We start from the raw sequence: 19,635 nt of genomic DNA, 5'->3' as shown, positions 1-19,635 counted from the left end.
TGGCTAATCTATTTTAGTCCATCCCTAGATACAACTATTTGTTTTCTCCATTTCTTTTCAATTGAAATAAAAAGAACCACCACCATCTTTGACCCTTTAATTTTTTTTTTTTGCTTTGTATATTTAAAGCAATTTAAAGAAGAATCATCCTCCTTGGTAAAAGGTTTGTCAATATAACCATAATTGTGTAGCGAAGCTACCTGTCTGATAATTTGATTCGCTCACTACTCCTTTATCACTTTGTAAAACGTCTCGTTCGAAAGAGATAAAGAGTTTTTATGAAGTTTATTGAGTTATTCTGATATTGATCATTTTCAAAAGATGATTTCATTCTTCTTCATATTTTTGGGTTTAACATTTTTGTTTTTGTACGAGTTTTTTTGTATGACTATTGTCCCCATTTTCCTCTTTATGTTGGGATACATTGTATTTTTTATTCATTCTATTATTTTTATTAACGAAATCTCGTTGTCATTGTAAATATATATATTTTTAAGTTTGAAGTCTTTATAATATTTATACATTAGTATTTTTAAGTAATTAGTATTATAAGTAGATTGAATTGATATAATTTTAATATAATTATTAAGTAGGAATATTTTAAAACCTTATATAAATCGGGTCAAAAATATGTCCCATGCTTGACCAGTGTATTTACAAAGTTGGGATAAAAAGAATATTTACAAATGACTCAAGGCTAGATCTGTACAAAAATGGAACTATTTGTTCAAGCTGGATTAGTACTGGCGTCAGCCTTGGGTGAAGTTTTTTATTTAAATTTAATTTTATATATATATAGTGAACCGGATGCTGTGGATGGTAGGGGCAGAGGTTGAGTAAAAGGTTGGGTTTATGTTGAAGAGATGGAATTTGAGGAGACAGAGAATGGTACAGCTCCATCATTTCTCTTTGTTCTTAATATCCTTTTCACTAGTATTTTCCACCTGATCTCGTCCTTCTTGCTTTGTTTCTTCATCTTCTCCTTGAAGTTCCTGCATAAAGGGACTCGACACAAATTCGAATCGGTGCAGAGACGGGAATGTAACTCGAGTAGCTGCCACATTCTTTTGCAATGAACGCAGCCTCCAGGGACTCTGAGCTTGCAACTTGCAAAATGCCGAACAAGCAATTCCAGCCCTTTGCAGCAGGCTCCATATTTGCAGGTTGTTCGGTCATCTTTCAAATCCTTATCATGTGGACCAATTGTCCTGCATCCATCTCTGAAAATGTGAACGAGAGCCTCCATTGCTTCGCATAGTTGAATGTAGATCTGCTGCTCATTTGATTTCCCGGTTTTCTGATCCCTGTGAACAATATCCTTTCCATTTTCTCCGTCATTCATGGATTCCACAAGTTCTTTTACGAGTGTCGGATGACTTTCCTTCATTGCTTCCCACCCTTGGGTTGCGGAAACCGTCTTCAAGTTCATTCGGATCTTACGGTGAGCGATCAGCGAGAGCCGGGGAGCATCGCACAGTATTGAAAGCTGGAAGACGTCGACTACATTTTCAATGGTTAGCAATCCATGCTCAAGTTGCTGTTCACAAACTCGCTTCAACTGAGGAACAACATATGCGTGTGACAGCACCAACAACGGCAGCACAAATCCCTTCATTTCTTCTTTCTCGTAACTACACAGCAAAATCGATAACAATTTTAACTTGCCATTCCATTTTCCGGAAAATTCAACAGTGTAGTTACCTGGAAGAGTACAAAAATCGAATGAAAATCTGAGCTGCATCACGTGGAACACCACGTATATGGATTGAAATTGATCTCTTTTGACCAAACCTTTTTTCCTTTTTCACCATACCCCTTAACACAGGAGAAGCCATGACCTGTAAGCAAAGATCCAGTGGAGGGAATTGAGTAAATAATTTGTTACAGATCCAACTAAAAAAGGGTATTCTTCAAAGAACAAGAGGTCTTACAAGAACATTAGAATGTGCACGGATGATGCCACCATTATCAGTTTTAATGGCAACATCAGCTTTATAGCCTCTATCAAAGAACCTATCCCAAAAATCCCTGGCTGCTGTTGACACACATCTGTTTCCTCTTACAGCTGATCCGTTGCTTATTACTACCCCCTTCCGCCGATAATTTGGTAATGGAGGTGGCGCTGGGAAAACATTATTGGCACGTCGGGAAGATCGCTTTTTATTAATTTCTTCCATCTTCCCTATCAGCTTCACTTTTGGGAGGCATTCAATGACAAAACACACTCAAGGTTTTCTTTATTTTAATCTGAAAAATAATGAAAATGCAGAAGCAATGGAGTTGAAACACTAAAAAACAAGGGTTTTCAATTAAAATCTCACCTTTAATATAATCGAATGTATCTGAGAGTTGGAACGTGGAAAATCAATAAGAAATTAACATGTTTTCGTACAAAATTGTCTAATGAATTTCGAAGAAAAATGAACTTTTCAATCATCCGTTCCTTTGCATCTCTTCTCGTAATTTGTTCAATGTAAAAAATTAAAATAAAGAAAAGAATGTATATGGCCACGATCTCTCACTTTCTTCCCCGATTTGAGCATAATAAAAAATAAAACCACCGACAGTTTCTGTTCCATCCTAATAAAATAAAATTCCACCGCCACTGCCACCGCTTTCAACTCCGGTGCAGAGGCTGGAAAAACTAACAAAAAGGAAAAAAAACCGCCAAGGGATTATGAAGTTCAATATTCTAAAGAATAAAATTAAAAATGAAATCAACCTTTTATCTTTAAGCATAGCACGATGCATGATTTGGGTTACTCACGTCACGCGCTTAATTTCGTTAACAGAAAATTTAAGCGTAACTATACCTTTGGTACTTAAATTATTATTTTGTTTCAAAATCATATCTAACGCTTAATTTAAGTTTCATTTTAATAAAAAATTAGCTGACCCTTGTTATGGCATTGAGAGCAGCTTCCGTAGAAGATCTCCGAATTATGAAATACATTCCGTGGGACTCGATCCCACGACCCCAAGGTTAAGAACCTTGTGCTCTACCAACTGAGCTGGATGATCATCTCTTAAGTTTCATTTTAATAATTCGTTGTTAAAATTTAACAGTAATGTTGATATGTCACTATAAAATAATACCACAGTATCATTAAAAAAATAACAAAAATACCAGTAGTTCTATTATTTTTTTAATGTCGGATAACAAATTGAAACCTAAATTAAAAATTAAGTATATTTTTGAAAAAAATAAATTTTTGGTGTTAAAATAGAATAAAAGCAATAATTTAGATACTAAAACTATAATTTATCCAAAACTTAATTAATGGTTTTGGATAAATTCCTTACTTTTTTACGGTTGTTTTGCAGAACGAGTGGTTGGGCACTGCCAATTTTTTTCTGTTGCTCTTAGACAAAAATGTTTTGCCATTAGTTTTGTGGTTGATTTGGGACACATTCTCTTCAATGTTTTTTTTATTTCATTTAAATTGAATACGGAGAAGGGTTCGGATAGGTCAAAGTTTTAACTTGAAATCTATTCGTACTTGTAGACACCCATTTTTTTGTCCGGATCTATAAAAATATTATATTATATTATAATATTATTACTATTATTAATTTATAATTATTTTTGCAGGCCCCATTTCAACAAACTACCCACGACCCATCAATTACTATTATTAATTTAAAATATTTTGAACAAAAATTAAGCCTTAAATCAATTTTTAGTGTGATGCACCGATGCACCAATCAATGCATCGATGCACCATGAATTAAATTGAACATCGAATGCATTTCATGCATCGATGCACACACCATGCACCGATGCACTGAGGATTTTATGAAAACATCGAATGCATTTGATGCATCGATGCACTAGCCATGCATCGATGCACTCTAGCTATTTTGAAACATCGAATGCACTTAATGCATCGATGCACTCTTAGTGCACCGATGCACTAAGGGTCCAACAGTCAAAATATTTGAATTTTACACCGATGCACCGATGCACCGATGCACCTAGGGTATGCATCGATGCATGAGACGCTCCCAGCTGAATTTATTAATTGTTTTCACACTTAAACGGCTCTATTGACTTCACTAATTATCCCCAACGTTCAGAAGAGATTCAAGGTGTATTTAAACAAGCTTAGAAGCCATTGATCAATAACAAGAAACATCAAGCAACTAGAATCAAGAGAGAATCAAAGAGAAAGCATCAAACCTCAAGTTTGAGCATTTCAAGCCTATTTTTCATTCAATATTCATTTTTGCTTTCAAGAACACTTATTGTGCTCAATTGTATTCATTCTTAAGTGTTTTTTTCTTTGTTCTAGAATTGTGTAAACAATCTACCTTGTGATGATTTCTTTGTAAGTTTGTAAATTTGTATTGTTCTCTTTGGGAAAGAGTGTTCTCAAGAATTTGGGGTATAATTCTTGAGGGTTTGTAAGGTTACTCTTTGTCCTCAAAAGAAAGACAAATTAGTGAATTTGTGGAAAATCCTTAGTGTGGATAGCTAAGGTAGTGGATGTAGACTTTGGTTGAGAAAGTCGAATCATTCTAAATCGATGTGCAATTATTTTCAATTTTTTGCAAAAGCTTACACCAAAATTTTTATTGCCAATTCACCCCCTCTTGGCCGATTCCATCGATCGATTAACTCAATAATTGGTATCAGAGCCTAACTCATTTGAAGGTTTAATCGCCTCTTGAGTCGATTCGGGAAGAGTTACATCGATAATCAAAGTCATCAATGGCCTCTGCTTCAAACTTCGACTCCGGTCTCGATTCGATGCCCGTCAACAAGCCTCCTTTCTTCAATGGAGCTAACTATGCCTATTGGAAAAATAGGATGATGTACTTCATTCAAGCAAGTGATATGGGAGCATGGAATGTCGTAATAGAAGGATACATCAAGCCTCTCACTCATCCAAGATTGTGGAGTGAAGGAGAGACAAAAATGTTCCAGCTCAACTCCAAAGTCATCCATATAATATTTTGTGCTCTTGGACCAGATGAATACGGAAGAGTTGCATCTTGTACAATCGTCAAAGAAATATGGGGCAAACTTCAAGTCACTCATGAAGGTACCGATGAGGTAAAGAAATCTAAAATTAGTATTCTAACGCATAGCTATGAAAATTTCAGGATGAAACCAAATGAAGATATCAAAGCTATGACGGATAGATTTTCAACGATTGTCAATGGTCTCAAATCATATGGAAAGATCATTTCAAATGAAAAGCTTGTAAGGAAGTTAGTCTACACCCTCCCAAAATCGTGGCAATCAAAGAAGATGACAATCATCGAGTCTAAGGACCTAATGTCCTTAACTCTTGAAGAGTTAATCGGTTCACTCCTCACTCATGAAATGATTCTTGAAGATGAAGTAAACCTTGATAAGATTGAAGAGACACCAAAGGAGAAGGAGAAGGAGAAGGAGAAAAATATTGGAGTTACTCTCAAATGCACACAAGATGAGAGTGATTTGGATGAAGATGATGATGAAGAGGAAATGACATTGTTTGCCAAACGGTTCAGAAAAATGATGAGACCTTACCGAGGGAGAAAATTCAAATGAAATGAAGGCCTCAAAAATGAACCAAAAGAGAAGGACCCGATCATTTGCTATGAATGCAAAAAGCCGAGGCATGTCAAATATGATTCCCCACAATTGAAGAGAAAGAGTCAATCAAAGAATAAGCACAAGGCTCATGTGGCTACATGGAGCAATGAAGAAGGTTCCGATGAAGAGGAACAAAAAGTAACAAACTTGTGCTTGATGGCTTTCGGGGAGGATTTTAAAGTAACCTCTAACTCATCTGATTTTGATGATTTATCCTATGATGAGCTATTAGAGGAATATAATGGGTTGGGTTCGGATTATGAGAAATTGTTTTTAAAATATAAAAATGATGTTTCAAAATTGAAAAATGAAAATAAACTCATATCCAAAACCAACAACGATCTTGAAAGTAAAATCAAAGATTTGCAAATCAAACTAGAAGAGTTTGAAAAGAAAATTTTAGATTTGCAAAATTTACTTTCAAAGGTCAATGATGATCATCAAAAGAAAATTGATGATCTTAAAGCTTCTTTTAATAAAGTTGGAACAAAACGTTTTGAAAATTGAGAAAATTCAAAATCCAACTTTGTTAGAAAAAGTTTTAAAAACTACAATCATAGAGGTCCCCAAATAACCACTAATGGAAAAATTATTAGAAGTATATGGGTTCCTAAAGAGCTCATTACTACTAAAGATAAGGATATCCTACACAAATAGATACCTAAGGGGACTAGGATTTTGGAAACTAATGAATATGGACCCAAAAGAATTTGGGTACCAAAAATTAGAAATTAATCTATGTTTGTAGGAAAAGGAGCATTGCTACAAGGCACGAGAAATAAATCCAAATTCATGGTACCTTGATAATGGATGCTCAAGACACATGACCGGAGACAAAAGCCGGTTCTTTGAGCTTAATGCCAAAAATGGAGGAGAAGTAACTTTTGGTGATGATTCAAAAGGTCACATTGAAGGTATTGGTACTATTAGTAATACCTCTTCCATACAAATTAAGAATGTTTTATATATGAATGTATTAAAGCATAATCTATTGAGTATTAGTCAATTTTGTGATAAGGGATTCAATGTCATGTTTGATATTAATGGTTGTAAAGTCATTGACATTGCATCTAATCGGATTATGCTTGTTGGTCATAGAATAGGAAACATATACATGGTGCATTTAGATTCTATTGATATGACTAATTTGTGCCTAGTTGCTAAGGATGAACATGATAGTTGGTTATGGCATATGAGACTAGGACATGCTAGTATGAGTGTTCTGCAACGGCTAATTCAAGGTGATTTAGTTCGAGGGTTTCCTAAACTTAAATTTGATAATGATAAAATCTGTGATACTTGTGCTAAAGGAAAACAAAAGCGAGTTTCTTTTAAATCCATTAATGAAGTATCAACTAGTAGAGTATTACAATTGATCCATATAGATCTTTTTGGGCCAACTAGGACTACTAGCTTGGGTGGAAAACAATATGCATTTGTCTTAGTAGATGACTATTCTAGATGTACTTGAGTTCTATTTTTAAGTACTAAAGATGAAGCATTAGAACATTTCATCACATTTTCAAAAATAATCCAAAATGAAAAAGGTTACTCTATAACTAGTGTTAGGAGTGATCATGGTACTGAATTTGAAAATCTTAGATTTATTGAGTTTTGTAATTCTAATGGTATTAGCCATAATTTTTCAGCACCTAGAACCTCTCAACAAAATGGAGTTGTTGAGAGGAAAAATTGAACTTTAGAAGAAATGGCTAGAACCATGCTTTGTGAAAATAATTTGCCAAGATATTTTTGGGCAAAAGCCACAAATACCGCTTGTTATGTTGTAAATCGAGTAATGATTAGGCCAATTTTAAATAAAACTCTATATGAAATTCTCAAAAATAAAAAGCCTAACATTAGCTATTTTCATCCTTTTGGATGTAAATGTTTTGTTTTGAACAACGGTAAAGAAAACCTTGGCAAATTTGATGCTAAAAGTGATGAAGGAATTTTTCTGGGTCATTCCTTAAATTCTAAAGCTTATTGAGTATTTAATAAAAGAACTTTAGTTGTAGAAGAGTCTATACATGTTGTTTTCGATGATAATCCCCTCCCGAGGAAGGATTTTTGTGTGAATGATGATGTAGGTATTATAAATACAAATGACGTTAGACATGACGTTGGAGAACCATCATCAAAGGAAGAAACGAAAAACGAGAAAACTCATGATCCTCTTGAGAGTAGAACTATGTCGAGGATGGTGAGATTATAGGTGATCCATCCAAAGGGGTAACAACTCGATCTTCTCTTAGAAATATTTGTAATTATGTTGCATTTATCTCATGCATAGAGCCTAAGAATATTAAAGAAGCATTAAATGATGAACATTGGATTATGGCTATGCAAGAAGAGTTAAATCAATTTGAGAGAAGTAAAGTATGAACATTAGTTGAAAGGCCTAGTAATAAATCTACTGTAGGTACTAGATGGGTATTTAGGAATAAGCTTGATGAGAGTGGTAATATAGTGAGAAACAAGGCTAGACTTGTTGCTCAAGGGTATACTCAAGAAGAGGGCATAGACTATGATGAAACATACGCTCTCGTAGCTAGGATGGAAGCAATTATAATGTTATTAGCATTTGCATGTTTTCATGAATTTAAATTATATCAAATGGATGTTAAAAAGTGCATTTTTAAATGGTTTTATAAAGGAAGAAGTGCATGTGGAACAATCTCCAGGTTTTGAATATTCAAAATTTCCGAATCATGTTCTTAAATTGACAAAAGCTCTTTATGGTTTAAAACAAGCTCCTAGAGCTTGGTATGAAAGATTGTCAAATTTTTTAATTGAAAAAGGTTTTTTAAAAGAGAAGGTTGACACAACATTGTTTTTAAAGCATAAAGGTAAAGATTTATTAGTAATTCAAATTTATGTTGATGATATAATATTTGGTTCTACTAATGACGTTCTTTGCCAAGAATTTTCTAAGCTAATGCAAAGCGAATTCGAAATGAGCATGATGGGGAAGCTTTCATTTTTCTTGGGACTCCAAATCAAGCAAAGAAAAGATGGCATCTTCATCAATCAAGCTAAATACGTCAAATATATGCTCAAGAAGTTTGGACTGGAAAATGGGAAACCTCATGACACTCCAATGAGCTCTTCTACAAAGCTTGACTTAGATGAAGTAGGTAAATGTGTGGATGTTAAATTATATAGGTCAATGATTGGTTCTTTGCTCTATCTAACTGCAAGTAGACCGGACATTATGTTTAGTGTTTGCTTATGTGCTAGATTTCAATCATGTCCTAAGGAATCACATTTACTAGCTGTTAAGAGAATCTTTAGATACCTTAAGGACACTCCTAGTTTAGGACTTTGGTATCCTAGAGATTCTAGCTTTAGCTTGCATGCCTTTTTTTGATGCGGATTATGGAGGATGCAAATTAGATAGGAAAAGCACCTTCGGTACTTGCCAATTCCTTGGAAATATGTTGATTTGTTGGTTTTCAAAGAAACAAAATTGTGTTGCATTATCTACCACTGAAGCGGAATACATTTCAACCGGTAGTTGTTGTGCACAAGTTTTATGAATGAAACAATAACTTTTTGATTATGGAATTGAAATAGGTACTATTCCTATCAAGTGTGACAATACTAGTGCTATTTGTCTCACTAAAAATCCCATCCAACACTCTAGAACTAAGCACATTGAAATAATACATCACTTCATTAGAGACCATGTCACTAAGGAAGATGTAGTTCTAGAATTTGCTGATACTTTGCACCAATTAGCGGATATCTTTACAAAACCTTTAGACAAGGAAAGATTTTGGACACTTAGGAGAGAATTAGGTTTGACCAACCTATCTTCACTTAGTGTTTAAAATAATTTTAGCACTTTTAAGACTAAATGAAAAATGCTTAGAATAGTAATTTTTGATTGCATTCATTGCTATTAGTTAGGGGAGTTTATGATTCTTGATGAAAATTAACTTCATGTTCAGATATAGTTTAAAGATTAATTTGATTGTTTGAACATGATTAATTTTCAATATATGAGTTGTCAATACCACTAGAGCTAATTAATTTAGCATTTTGAGTTTTTAAACCAGATTTTTGGACATTTTTGTGCTTTATGCACCGATGCACTTAACAATGCATCGCATCCCTTTGAATGTGCATCGATTCATCATGTTGATGCACCGATGCACGCCTTAAATGTGCATCGATGTACGGGGTCATGCATCGATGCATCCGTCGGGTTTTAGGTTAAAATGCCTCATTTTCTTCATTTTCTCAAAACCTTAAATCTATTCTCTCCAAGCCGTTCGTCCCTCTCACTCTAAAATCTCCATTCTTGCTCAAAATCAACGATTTTTTGTCGGAATCTTCAAGCTTTTCAACTTGCAAACCTGCTTCAATCATTAAATCATGCAAAACAACTCCTCATCCCTCTCAATCCGAATTTTCAAGGTATTTTTCTAAAAACCTCTATTTTACAAATTTTTGATTTTAGAACTAGTTTTAATTAGTTATAGAATGTGCATTATATTGGGCATTGATTGATTGTTGGTTCTAAACTAGATTTTACTAACAATTTCGTCAAAAACAAACAATTTTTCAAGATTCTTAATTTCGAAATTTAAAAAAAAAATTATGACTTCGAAAATTAGTAATATTTCTAACTTAATTGTTTTATTTTCATGAAAACTATATTATGATTATCAAATATTATTTTTAAATAGTTTTCAAAACATGTCCATTAGGATATGGTTTAGAGAACCTTGAATTATTGAGGACTCATTTGAGTTTTGGGATTGATTGTACATACATTTATTTCAAATTGCAGGTGATATTCCTTATTCTGATTTCCTTTAATCATGTCTAATCCCAAACGCCCTAGAACATCGTCTAGTCGTTCTCGTTCAAACCAACCTCCTAATCTCGTTCTTCCTCCACTTTCATCTCTATTAGGATCTTGTTTTAATATGCCTGCGCATCGTAGAGATGAATTGTACTCTAGGTACATAAATTCTTTCCAAACTTATAGAATTCGCGAAGAGCGTATTCCTTCGCTTCAAACCATGGTTGACATTGACTTCGAATACCTTCCGACTCTTAAAGCTTGGAAGTTTGATAAGTTATTTCAGCTTAAACCTATCGTATATCAACAATTGGTCCGTATTTTCTATTCTAATGCGGTGTGTATTCAAAATGAAAATGTGGAACTATAGCTATTAGATCCTATCTTTTAGGCCAAAATATTAATATTGACCCCGAGATATAGCTTTCCGATTTGGGTTAGATGATAGTGGTGTATATAATGAGAATGAAAATATGGAATATCCCTACGTTCCAAACTCCAATGTTAGTACTCTACGATCCCATCATGGTTGTTTTCTCCATTTGATGATCTCCTGGTGGTTTAGACCATCCAGAGGTAGGTACTCCACACTTCGTGCTAGGGATTTATGGTGGATGTATTGTATTAAAAATAAAATCAAAATAAATCTACCCCACATTATATTTAGTCAACTAGTGGACATCGTAAACATTGTTCCTTCAAAACATGTTAAAACATTGATTTATGGATGACTTCTTAGTAATCTCTTTATCAAAATTGGTCTAGAAGTCTCTCTCGACAATCCTATTCCACTCCAAAATCAAATCAATCTCACATCCTTGAAGAAAGCGGATTGGAAACAAGACGAGGTAACCGGTCAATGGGTTTTTAGATCCGGAAAACAAACTCCGGGAGCTAGTTCCTCACGAACTGCTCCTAGCTCCTCTCGTGCTCCTCCTCCTCCGGCTCCGGCTAATGACGATGATCCTGAATTCCAACAGCTTATGCAAGACATAGATGATCACGTACCCAATGACGAGCCTGTATCGGAACCAGCTCCACAATAGGATCAAATGTCTCCATATTTTCGATCGATCTTGGAGACATTTGATCTATGGTATGCTTCCATCGAATCACACTTGACTGCTACTCACGAAGAAGTAAATCAACGTTTAGACACTTCTGAAGCTCGACAGATTGAGTTTCAAAGAGAGATGCTTGCACGCATGGATAATCTATCGCTTGAGATGCAAGCCCGTTTTCCTCCGCCTCCTCCCGATTCTTCTATGGACGAGTATATTTTATTTTGGGTTTGGATCGTCTTGAACGTTTATTGTTAAAACATTTTGAATATTTTGGGGATTTTTGTTTGACTTGCTTGACTTTGTTTGGATATATGATTTGGATGTTTTATGGATTTTTACTTAATATATATTGGTCTGGTTTGAATTTTCATTTTGAGCTTAATGATTATTAATTTTTGCATCATCATCATATTAGTTGCATCATGACCAATTATCCATTTATGATTATGAATATTGATTATGAAACTAATGGCTAATCTCTCTTTTGATTGTGATCTTAGCAGTTTAAGATATATATATATATATAATATCAATTGGCTATGTTTTTCAATTACTTGTTTAAAACGTTTTAAAGCTTTTTGATTTAACAAAAAGGGGGAGAAATGTTAAGTAAATGTTAAGTGTTGAATGTTTTTAAAGGGGAGAAGTGTTATAGTAAGGGGGAGTAATTTTTCAAAATTGTTTTCAAATTTTAGAAAATCTTAAAATAACACAAATGTTTTGTTATATCAAAAAGGGGGAGATTGTTGAAAACATTTTGATATTTCGATATAACAAATTAAGTTAAATGAATTTTAAGATTTTACAAATGATTTTCTAAGTATATTCGATTGAATCAATCGAATATCAAAATTATTACTCCAAGCCTTTCAAGATCAATTTTAATCCTTACTAAAAGTGTAAAATTGTGATTTGTACTTAAACTATTTTTGAAACAATTTTCACAAAACATTTTGAACCAAAATCAAGCCTTAAATCAATTTTTAGTGTGATGCACCGATGCACCAATCAATGCATCGATGCACCATGAATTAAATTGAACATCGGATGCATTTCATGCATCGATGCACACACCATGCACTGATGCACTGAGGATTTTATGAAAACATCGAATGCATTTGATGCATCGATGCACTCTGGCTATTTTGAAACATCGAATGCACTTAATGCATCGATGCACTCTTAGTGCACCGATGCACTAAGGGTCCAACGGTCAAAATATTTGAATTTTACATTGATGCACCGATGCACCTAGGGTATGCATCGATGCATGAGACGCTCCCAGCTGAATTTATTAATTGTTTTCACACTTAAACGGCTCTATTGACTTCACTAATTATCATTAACGTTCAGAAGAGATTCAAGGTGTATTTAAACAAGCTTAGAAGCCATTGATCAATAACAAGAAACATCAAGCAACTAGAATCAAGAGAGAATCAAAGAGAAAGCATCAAACCTCAAGTTTGAGCATTTCAAGCCTATTTTTCATTCAATATTCATTTTTGCTTTCAAGAACACTTATTGTGCTCAATTGTATTCATTCTTAAATGTTCTTTTCTTTGTTCTAGAATTGTGTAAACAATATACCTTGTGAGGATTTTTTTGTAAGTTTGCAAATTTGTATTGTTCTCTTTGGGAAAGAGTGTTCTCAAGAATTTGGGGTATAATTCTTGAGGGTTTGTAAGGTTACTCTTTGTCCTCAAAAGAAAGACAAATTAGTGAATTCGTGGAAAATCCTTAGTGTGGATAGCTAAGGTAGTGGGCGTAGACTTTGGTTGAGAAAGTCGAACCACTCTAAATCGCTGTGCAATTATTTTCAATTTTCTGCAAAAGCTTCAACCAAAATTTTTATTGCCAATTCACCCCCTCTTGGCCGATTCCATCGATCGATTAACTCAACAACATAATATACACGTGTAAGATATATACATAAAGGTAAATTAACTATATTCATATGATCGAATTAATAAAGTTAATATGCTTTAAATTTTATATACATATCAATCATCATTGTCTATGTGTATTTTGAGTTTTCACACTATAATTAAAAAAAAATTAATTTCTAAACATATTTGGTTGATAATGTTAAATTTGATAATATTAATAATAAATATATGTTTATGTTAGTTTAAATTTTGAAATAATATTAATTATAAAATTACAAAATATAACCATTTTAATTCTCATATTTTCTTAAAAATTGAATAATATAATTGAAAGACTGTTATATCTTTAGAAAAAATTCTTTTAAAATTATCAAATTTCTTTCAATAAAGATAATTGGGAGATTCTATCATAAAAATAATAGTCTCTAAAAATTTCTCAAAAACACCACACAATTTCCAAAATCACCATCCGTCGAGATTCTCTTTCGAATCTATTTTATTTTATTTTTGATATGACTTTTTACATAATCAAATTTTATTAACAGGCATGATGAATGGATGGATGTCCCTTTTTTCCCATATGTATGGGGTAAGGGGGAGGTAAGATAGTAGGCTGCCCCCAACACCAGGTTGAGAGCAGCTTCCATAGGAGACCTCCAAATTATGAAATGCCCTCCGTGGGACTTGATCCCACGACCTCAAGGTTTAGAACCTTGTGCTCTACCAACTGAGCTGGATGAATCTAAACTTAAAATTAATCGCTCTATAATCGGATATTTATATCCCGAGAAAAGGATAGTTTCCCTCCCTTCCTCTCTCTTTTCCCGCTCTCACACTTATATTGCTCATTTTCCTCTGTCTTCTTTCTTATCTTCACGCAAATAACCATTGATGTATGACCAAAAGTTTTATTAACTATAATTATTCATCCAAACTAAAAAAAAAGCATAAAACACCAACAATTAACAAAATAAATTATTATGATAAATCAGACTCTAATTATATTTATCATACTAAATACTTGTATTATTAACACTAAAATGTATGATACATAGGACCAAGACAAGGAGACCCCATGAAAAGTCTCATCCAACATCACCATATTTTATTAACAACAATTAAATATTACGGGACCAAACGTTTTCTAAAAAAAAATAAAGAATATAATTTAAAGACAAATAATTAGCTTATTCTCAAAATAAAAGATGATGCTAAAAAAATCGTATTTGATTTTCTACCTTTTATAATTAAATTACAATTCATCTATTCTTATTGTATTAAAAAGTTTCATTTTCGATCATGAATTCTTGTTATTGATGTTACAGTTCAATTCATTATTATTTTAAATTGTATAGATATTTACAATTAATAATAAAATTAATCATAAATTAAAATATAAGATAATATTTTTCAAATAAAAACAATATAAGAATAAAACTTCACAAAAATAAAGCTGGGGATTAAATTTAAAATTTAAAATAATATAAAGACCTTTGCACATTGAAACCCATTTTCCAATCAAGTTGTAAACGTTGTCGTTTAGTAAGGACAAGAAAAACTTCCCCTCCTTTTTCGTGAAAAGCCCAGCTGTAAAGGGCCATAAGGTCCTTGAATTTCATAATCTCTCTCCACCACAACGGCCGGTACCAACGTCGCTACCACCGTCTTCTCATCTCGCTCATCTCCTCTCATTTCCTCGTCTCTTCTACTCCTCTCTCTCTCTCTTCCCTCTCCTTATATCCTTCGGATCGTCTCCGAAACCTTTTACTTTCCGTTCTTTCACCACCACCACCACCATAAAAAAAGCCTTTGGTTAACGGAGCTAAAGAAGCCGAAATCCTGGCTCAAAAGATTGGGAAATCCGTTAGGCGCTCCGGCGCTCCTTCTAAATCTAGGGTTTACGCGGATGCCAACGTTATTCGTCCTAGAGAATATTGGGACTACGAGCTCCTCACTGTTCAATGGGGGTATTTTTGTCTTCCTGTTCTCCCCTCTATCTACAAAGCTTTCATTTTTCTTTATACGCATACTACCCGTATTTTATTTCATTTTATTTTAATAGTTCAATTTTTGTTATTTATTGCTGCTTGGTGTATGTGAGTTTGAATCTTAAGGTTTTCTTTTTATTCTATGCCGGCTAGAAATTCCATTAAACTTAATGGTTAGCGGACAGATCGTAGAAAATTGGTTAATTGACTGATTCGAGTACCATTTTCGGCAGCGAACAGGACGATTACGAGGTGGTGAAGAAAGTCGGGAGAGGGAAATACAGTGAAGTTTTTGAGGGGATTCATATTACGGACAATGAGAGATGTGTTATCAAGATTCTCAAACCTGTCAAGAAGAAGAAAGTTTGTATTACTTAAAATTGATTTTGTGTTTAATGTAAGTTGGTTTGATTAAAAACGACTGATTTTAATGCAGATTAAGAGGGAGATTAAAATACTGCATAATCTTTGTGGTGGGCCCAATATTGTGAAGTTGCTGGATATAGTTAGGGATCAGCAATCTAAGACTCCAAGTCTTGTATTTGAATATGTGAATAATACTGATTTTAAAGTGCTTTATCAGACGCTTTCTGACTATGATATTCGATATTATATCTATGAACTTCTGAAGGTAAGTACAGAAGTATATCTCCTTTGTTTAAACTTCAAACTAGATCTAAATGTATCCATTTTCCATGTCACCAAATTTTTCTTTCATATAAATCAAGAAGGTACTGTTGCATTGAGATGGTGGGTATAGGCCTCGTCTATGCTACCTAAACTTTAGTGTATGTATTCGAAATGGTTACACTCAATCTTTTCTCTTTCTTTCTCTCTCCATGTATTTATCGATCATATCCCTTACCCCATTTGCAAATATTTGTCTGATAAACAAGCTTCAGGGAAAGTGAACAGTATCTTTAACATACCTTCTACAATACATGCTTGAGCAGTTGGAATATTTTGAACCACATATTGGCTCTAATTTTAAGAAATACATAGAAATTGCCCAGATATCTTTGCAATATGATAATGCCATTTTGAGAAGAGATTATTGTTGGTGTTTGTGACAAAAATTTTAGTGCCTGATTGATAGATGTATTGTTGATTACACTCTTAATATCCAAGGTTGTACCCAGATGTTTTGATTTATTCCTCTTTATTTTGAATTGGAGGACCTTATACGAGGATAGATGCCATAGATTGGAAGGATTTTATATGTGCATGGTTTCCTGGATGTTTAATTATGCATAGATTGTTTTTGTGACATTATATATATATGCAATCTTGTGGATACTGTCATATTTCCTGTTGCAATTGATGTCTACTATTATTAAAATTCTTTGCTGGATGCATTTCTGCCGGTCATTATAAAAAATTTGCATAAGGTGTTTGTCATAGTCAATTGTGACAATTGCTATTTTATGATATGAATTTGTTGTCTGTAGAACCTTTTGTGGTGTAATTACATTTTTCTGAATTTTAGCCAGTGTTTGTGCTTGGTTATTTGCCATCGATTCAAAAACATTCAGCAGATCTAGATTTCTTTGCAAGAAAATGTAAATTTTGACATTTTTCTATTTTCTTAGTAAAGAAAAGAGACTTCGATTTTTAACTATTGTTGGTCTTTATTTTAGGCTTTGGATTATTGCCACTCACAAGGTATTATGCACCGAGATGTGAAGCCTCATAATGTGATGATTGATCATGAACAGCGGAAAATTCGTCTTATTGATTGGGGCCTTGCAGAGTTCTATCATCCCGGGACAGAATATAATGTTCGTGTTGCTTCCAGGTATGTTTCCCTTTTGGCATTTTGTCCTAAGTTATAAGTTGTTCAAATGGCCTATATACATTTTAGCAGTCTGCTTCCCACAACCTTTTGATTAAAACTACTTATCTGTATTAAGTATAGCATTACCAAAAGTTTGTTAGTTGTTTTTGAATTGGATAACTTACTCTGGAGATGGCGATGGAAGTTGATTTACATAAATTATGGTAACAGGTGTTACCATAAATCTCATTGAAAATTTTCTTTCCTTCATTGGTTAGCTTTTTGAGGAAATGCTTTTTCACTTGCCAATTCAGTGTTCAAATTTGTTGAACAAAGCCATGAAACCTGAGGCCGCATTACATGTGATTCAGGTCAAAAATAGGAGTAGCAGGTGAAGCTTAGTGCTGTTATAATACCCTGTACTTTAAAAATTAGAACTGAATACTGATGGTATGGAGCAAGAGCCAATCACCAAGAGATGCATTCCTCAATGTTATTTAAAGATGATCATTTTAGTGGATTTCATAATTCTCGTTGCTATTTTTAGCAAATCTATCAGCTTCTGCCAAATTTATCTTCCGTTAATTTATATGTTATTTTTCTTTCCTTTGTACTTCATTCCTGGTCAGCAGATATTTTAAAGGTCCCGAGCTTCTTGTTGATCTACAGGATTATGATTACTCTTTAGACTTGTGGAGCCTTGGTTGTATGTTTGCTGGAATGGTGAGTGCTACCTTCAGATTATTTTACCCTTTTGGGCTTAGATCACTTTTTCAGAGGTTGCCTTTCATAATCCTTACCCTGATTATCATGATTTGATGGCACAACAGCCATCCTCAATATATGGTATTTGGCAATCAGGCAAATAAAATCTATTTGACCCTTGAATATGTTTAAATATTTACCGTCCTGCATTTTAATGGGGTAGAAAATCTCCATAGATGAGCGTATCTTGATCTGCTTGTGTATCTACTATCCATGAGTGGCAGATAACCATGGAGGATCGTAGTTTTAAATATCACCAAGGTTTTTGAGGTCTCTCTTCCTCTCTTGAGATACTTATTTTTAGGGTTGTGCTATTCAGATATTCCGGAAGGAGCCATTCTTCTATGGGCATGATAATTATGATCAACTGGCCAAGATAGCCAAGGTATGTAAGTTCATGGGTGTTTTAAGTAACAATGAACAAGCATGGCCGTATACATCCTTGTAATAAAATAGTTCTGTTTTTTAGGCTTGTTTAGATATTTACTTCCTATTCATTATTGCTGCCGTTTTTTTTAAAGAAATGTTGTACTTCTATCATGCGTCACTGAGGTCTTGGGAGAGAGTCCTTTTCTTTTAGTTGGAAATAAAATCGATTCCTATTGTTCTCAAGCATTTGAATTTCCTTCTCAGGTTCTTGGGACAGATGAATTAAATGCTTATCTGAATAAGTACCGCATAGAATTGGACCCACATCTTGCAGCCCTTGTTGGGAGGTTGGTACATGATGTTTATGTCAAACCGATCTTGCAGAAGTGCTGTTATTTCCCATTGAGAAATATACTTTTCTTGATACAGGCACAGTCGAAAACCTTGGACAAAGTTCATCAATGCTGAGAATCAACATCTGGCGTTACCTGAGGTAGTATATTTAGCAAGTTCTTGTACTATTCAGATTGTTTTGCGTACTGTTTTCCATCTTTAACTTACACTTGTTTTTTCTTGCAAGGCCATGGACTTCCTTGATAAGTTGCTTCGATATGATCATCAAGAAAGGCCAACTGCAAAAGAAGCAATGGTAAACTCCTGATCTTTATGCACCTATTGTATACCTCTGTATTTACTGGACCCAACTTTTAGATAATACATTATACATGTGCAGTGCATCTGTAGGCACCTAGCACTGGTGTTATTGTTTAATGTGTCCTTAATCTCGCCAAGGAGTTTCATAATTAGATGGTTTTATTGTCATACAGGCTCATCCTTATTTTAACCCGGTTAGAAACACCGAAAGCAGCAGAACTTGTCCCTAGCATGCCGAATTTGTGAAGCTGTCAAGACATGGCATCTATCTTCACTGTGCATGCCGACTAAAGATTGTGTATGTGGTGGTAGAGCTTTTGAGGTTAAGTCTTTCAAATTTTAACTGATTTTTTTTCCGGTCTCCCACAACAGAAATTTTAGCTCATTCCAGATTTCCGTATTTGCGCAAATATTGCTGCTGCTTAATCTCCTAAATCTGATTTCAGTTTGCTCCTTACTAGTGAATTGTACATTCATCGTTGGTCTCAAATATGCTGCTATATTATTGTGCTTTCGTTTCATCTGCTCCTTTCTTTGGGGATCTTTTTGGTTTTTGGTAGCTATTGGCTCATTGGATGAGATACGACAAACCATATATTCATGCGACGTCTGCAATTTCACTAGTCATAGTTTATTTAAATTATTTTATATTTAAATTTTTTTGACTCGAACAAATACTCGCATCATTCTCTCAATATGCAAATCACGCACCAAATACTCAAGATCAGTGGTAGCCCC

The 19,635-nt window shown here is 34.0% G+C and overlaps 1 protein-coding gene and 1 pseudogene across 1 annotated transcript; one reads left to right on the top strand and one right to left on the bottom strand.

The window, feature by feature from the left end:
- Positions 1-822: 822 nt before the first annotated feature.
- LOC120206861 (BTB/POZ and TAZ domain-containing protein 4-like) lies at positions 823-2,253 on the bottom strand. Its single transcript, XM_039206436.1, has 3 exons — positions 1,932-2,253; positions 1,702-1,838; positions 823-1,631 (listed from the first exon to the last, which is right to left on the bottom strand). Exons 1-3 carry the CDS (start codon positions 2,175-2,177, stop codon positions 851-853), a joined length of 1,164 nt encoding a protein of 387 aa, XP_039062367.1. The 5' UTR covers positions 2,178-2,253; the 3' UTR covers positions 823-850.
- Positions 2,254-14,971: 12,718 nt separating this feature from the next.
- Positions 14,972-19,469, top strand: LOC120206801 (annotated as a pseudogene).
- Positions 19,470-19,635: the final 166 nt, after the last annotated feature.

Source organism: Hibiscus syriacus, unplaced genomic scaffold, assembly GCF_006381635.1.
Source record: "Hibiscus syriacus cultivar Baekdansim isolate YM2019G1 unplaced genomic scaffold, ASM638163v2 tig00014064_pilon, whole genome shotgun sequence".
NCBI lineage: Eukaryota > Viridiplantae > Streptophyta > Magnoliopsida > Malvales > Malvaceae > Hibiscus > Hibiscus syriacus.
This window is presented reverse-complemented; position numbering and strand designations above follow the sequence as displayed.

Coding starts and splice junctions, on each gene's coding strand:
- LOC120206861 (XM_039206436.1), bottom strand. CDS start 2,177: ATGGAAGAAATTAATAAAAAGCGATCTTCCCGACGTGCCAATAATGTT. Junction 1,839..1,931: donor GTGCACATTCTAATGTTCTT/GTAAGACCTCTT, acceptor CTTTGCTTACAG/GTCATGGCTTCTCCTGTGTT. Junction 1,632..1,701: donor CGATTTTTGTACTCTTCCAG/GTAACTACACTG, acceptor TTTGCTGTGTAG/TTACGAGAAAGAAGAAATGA.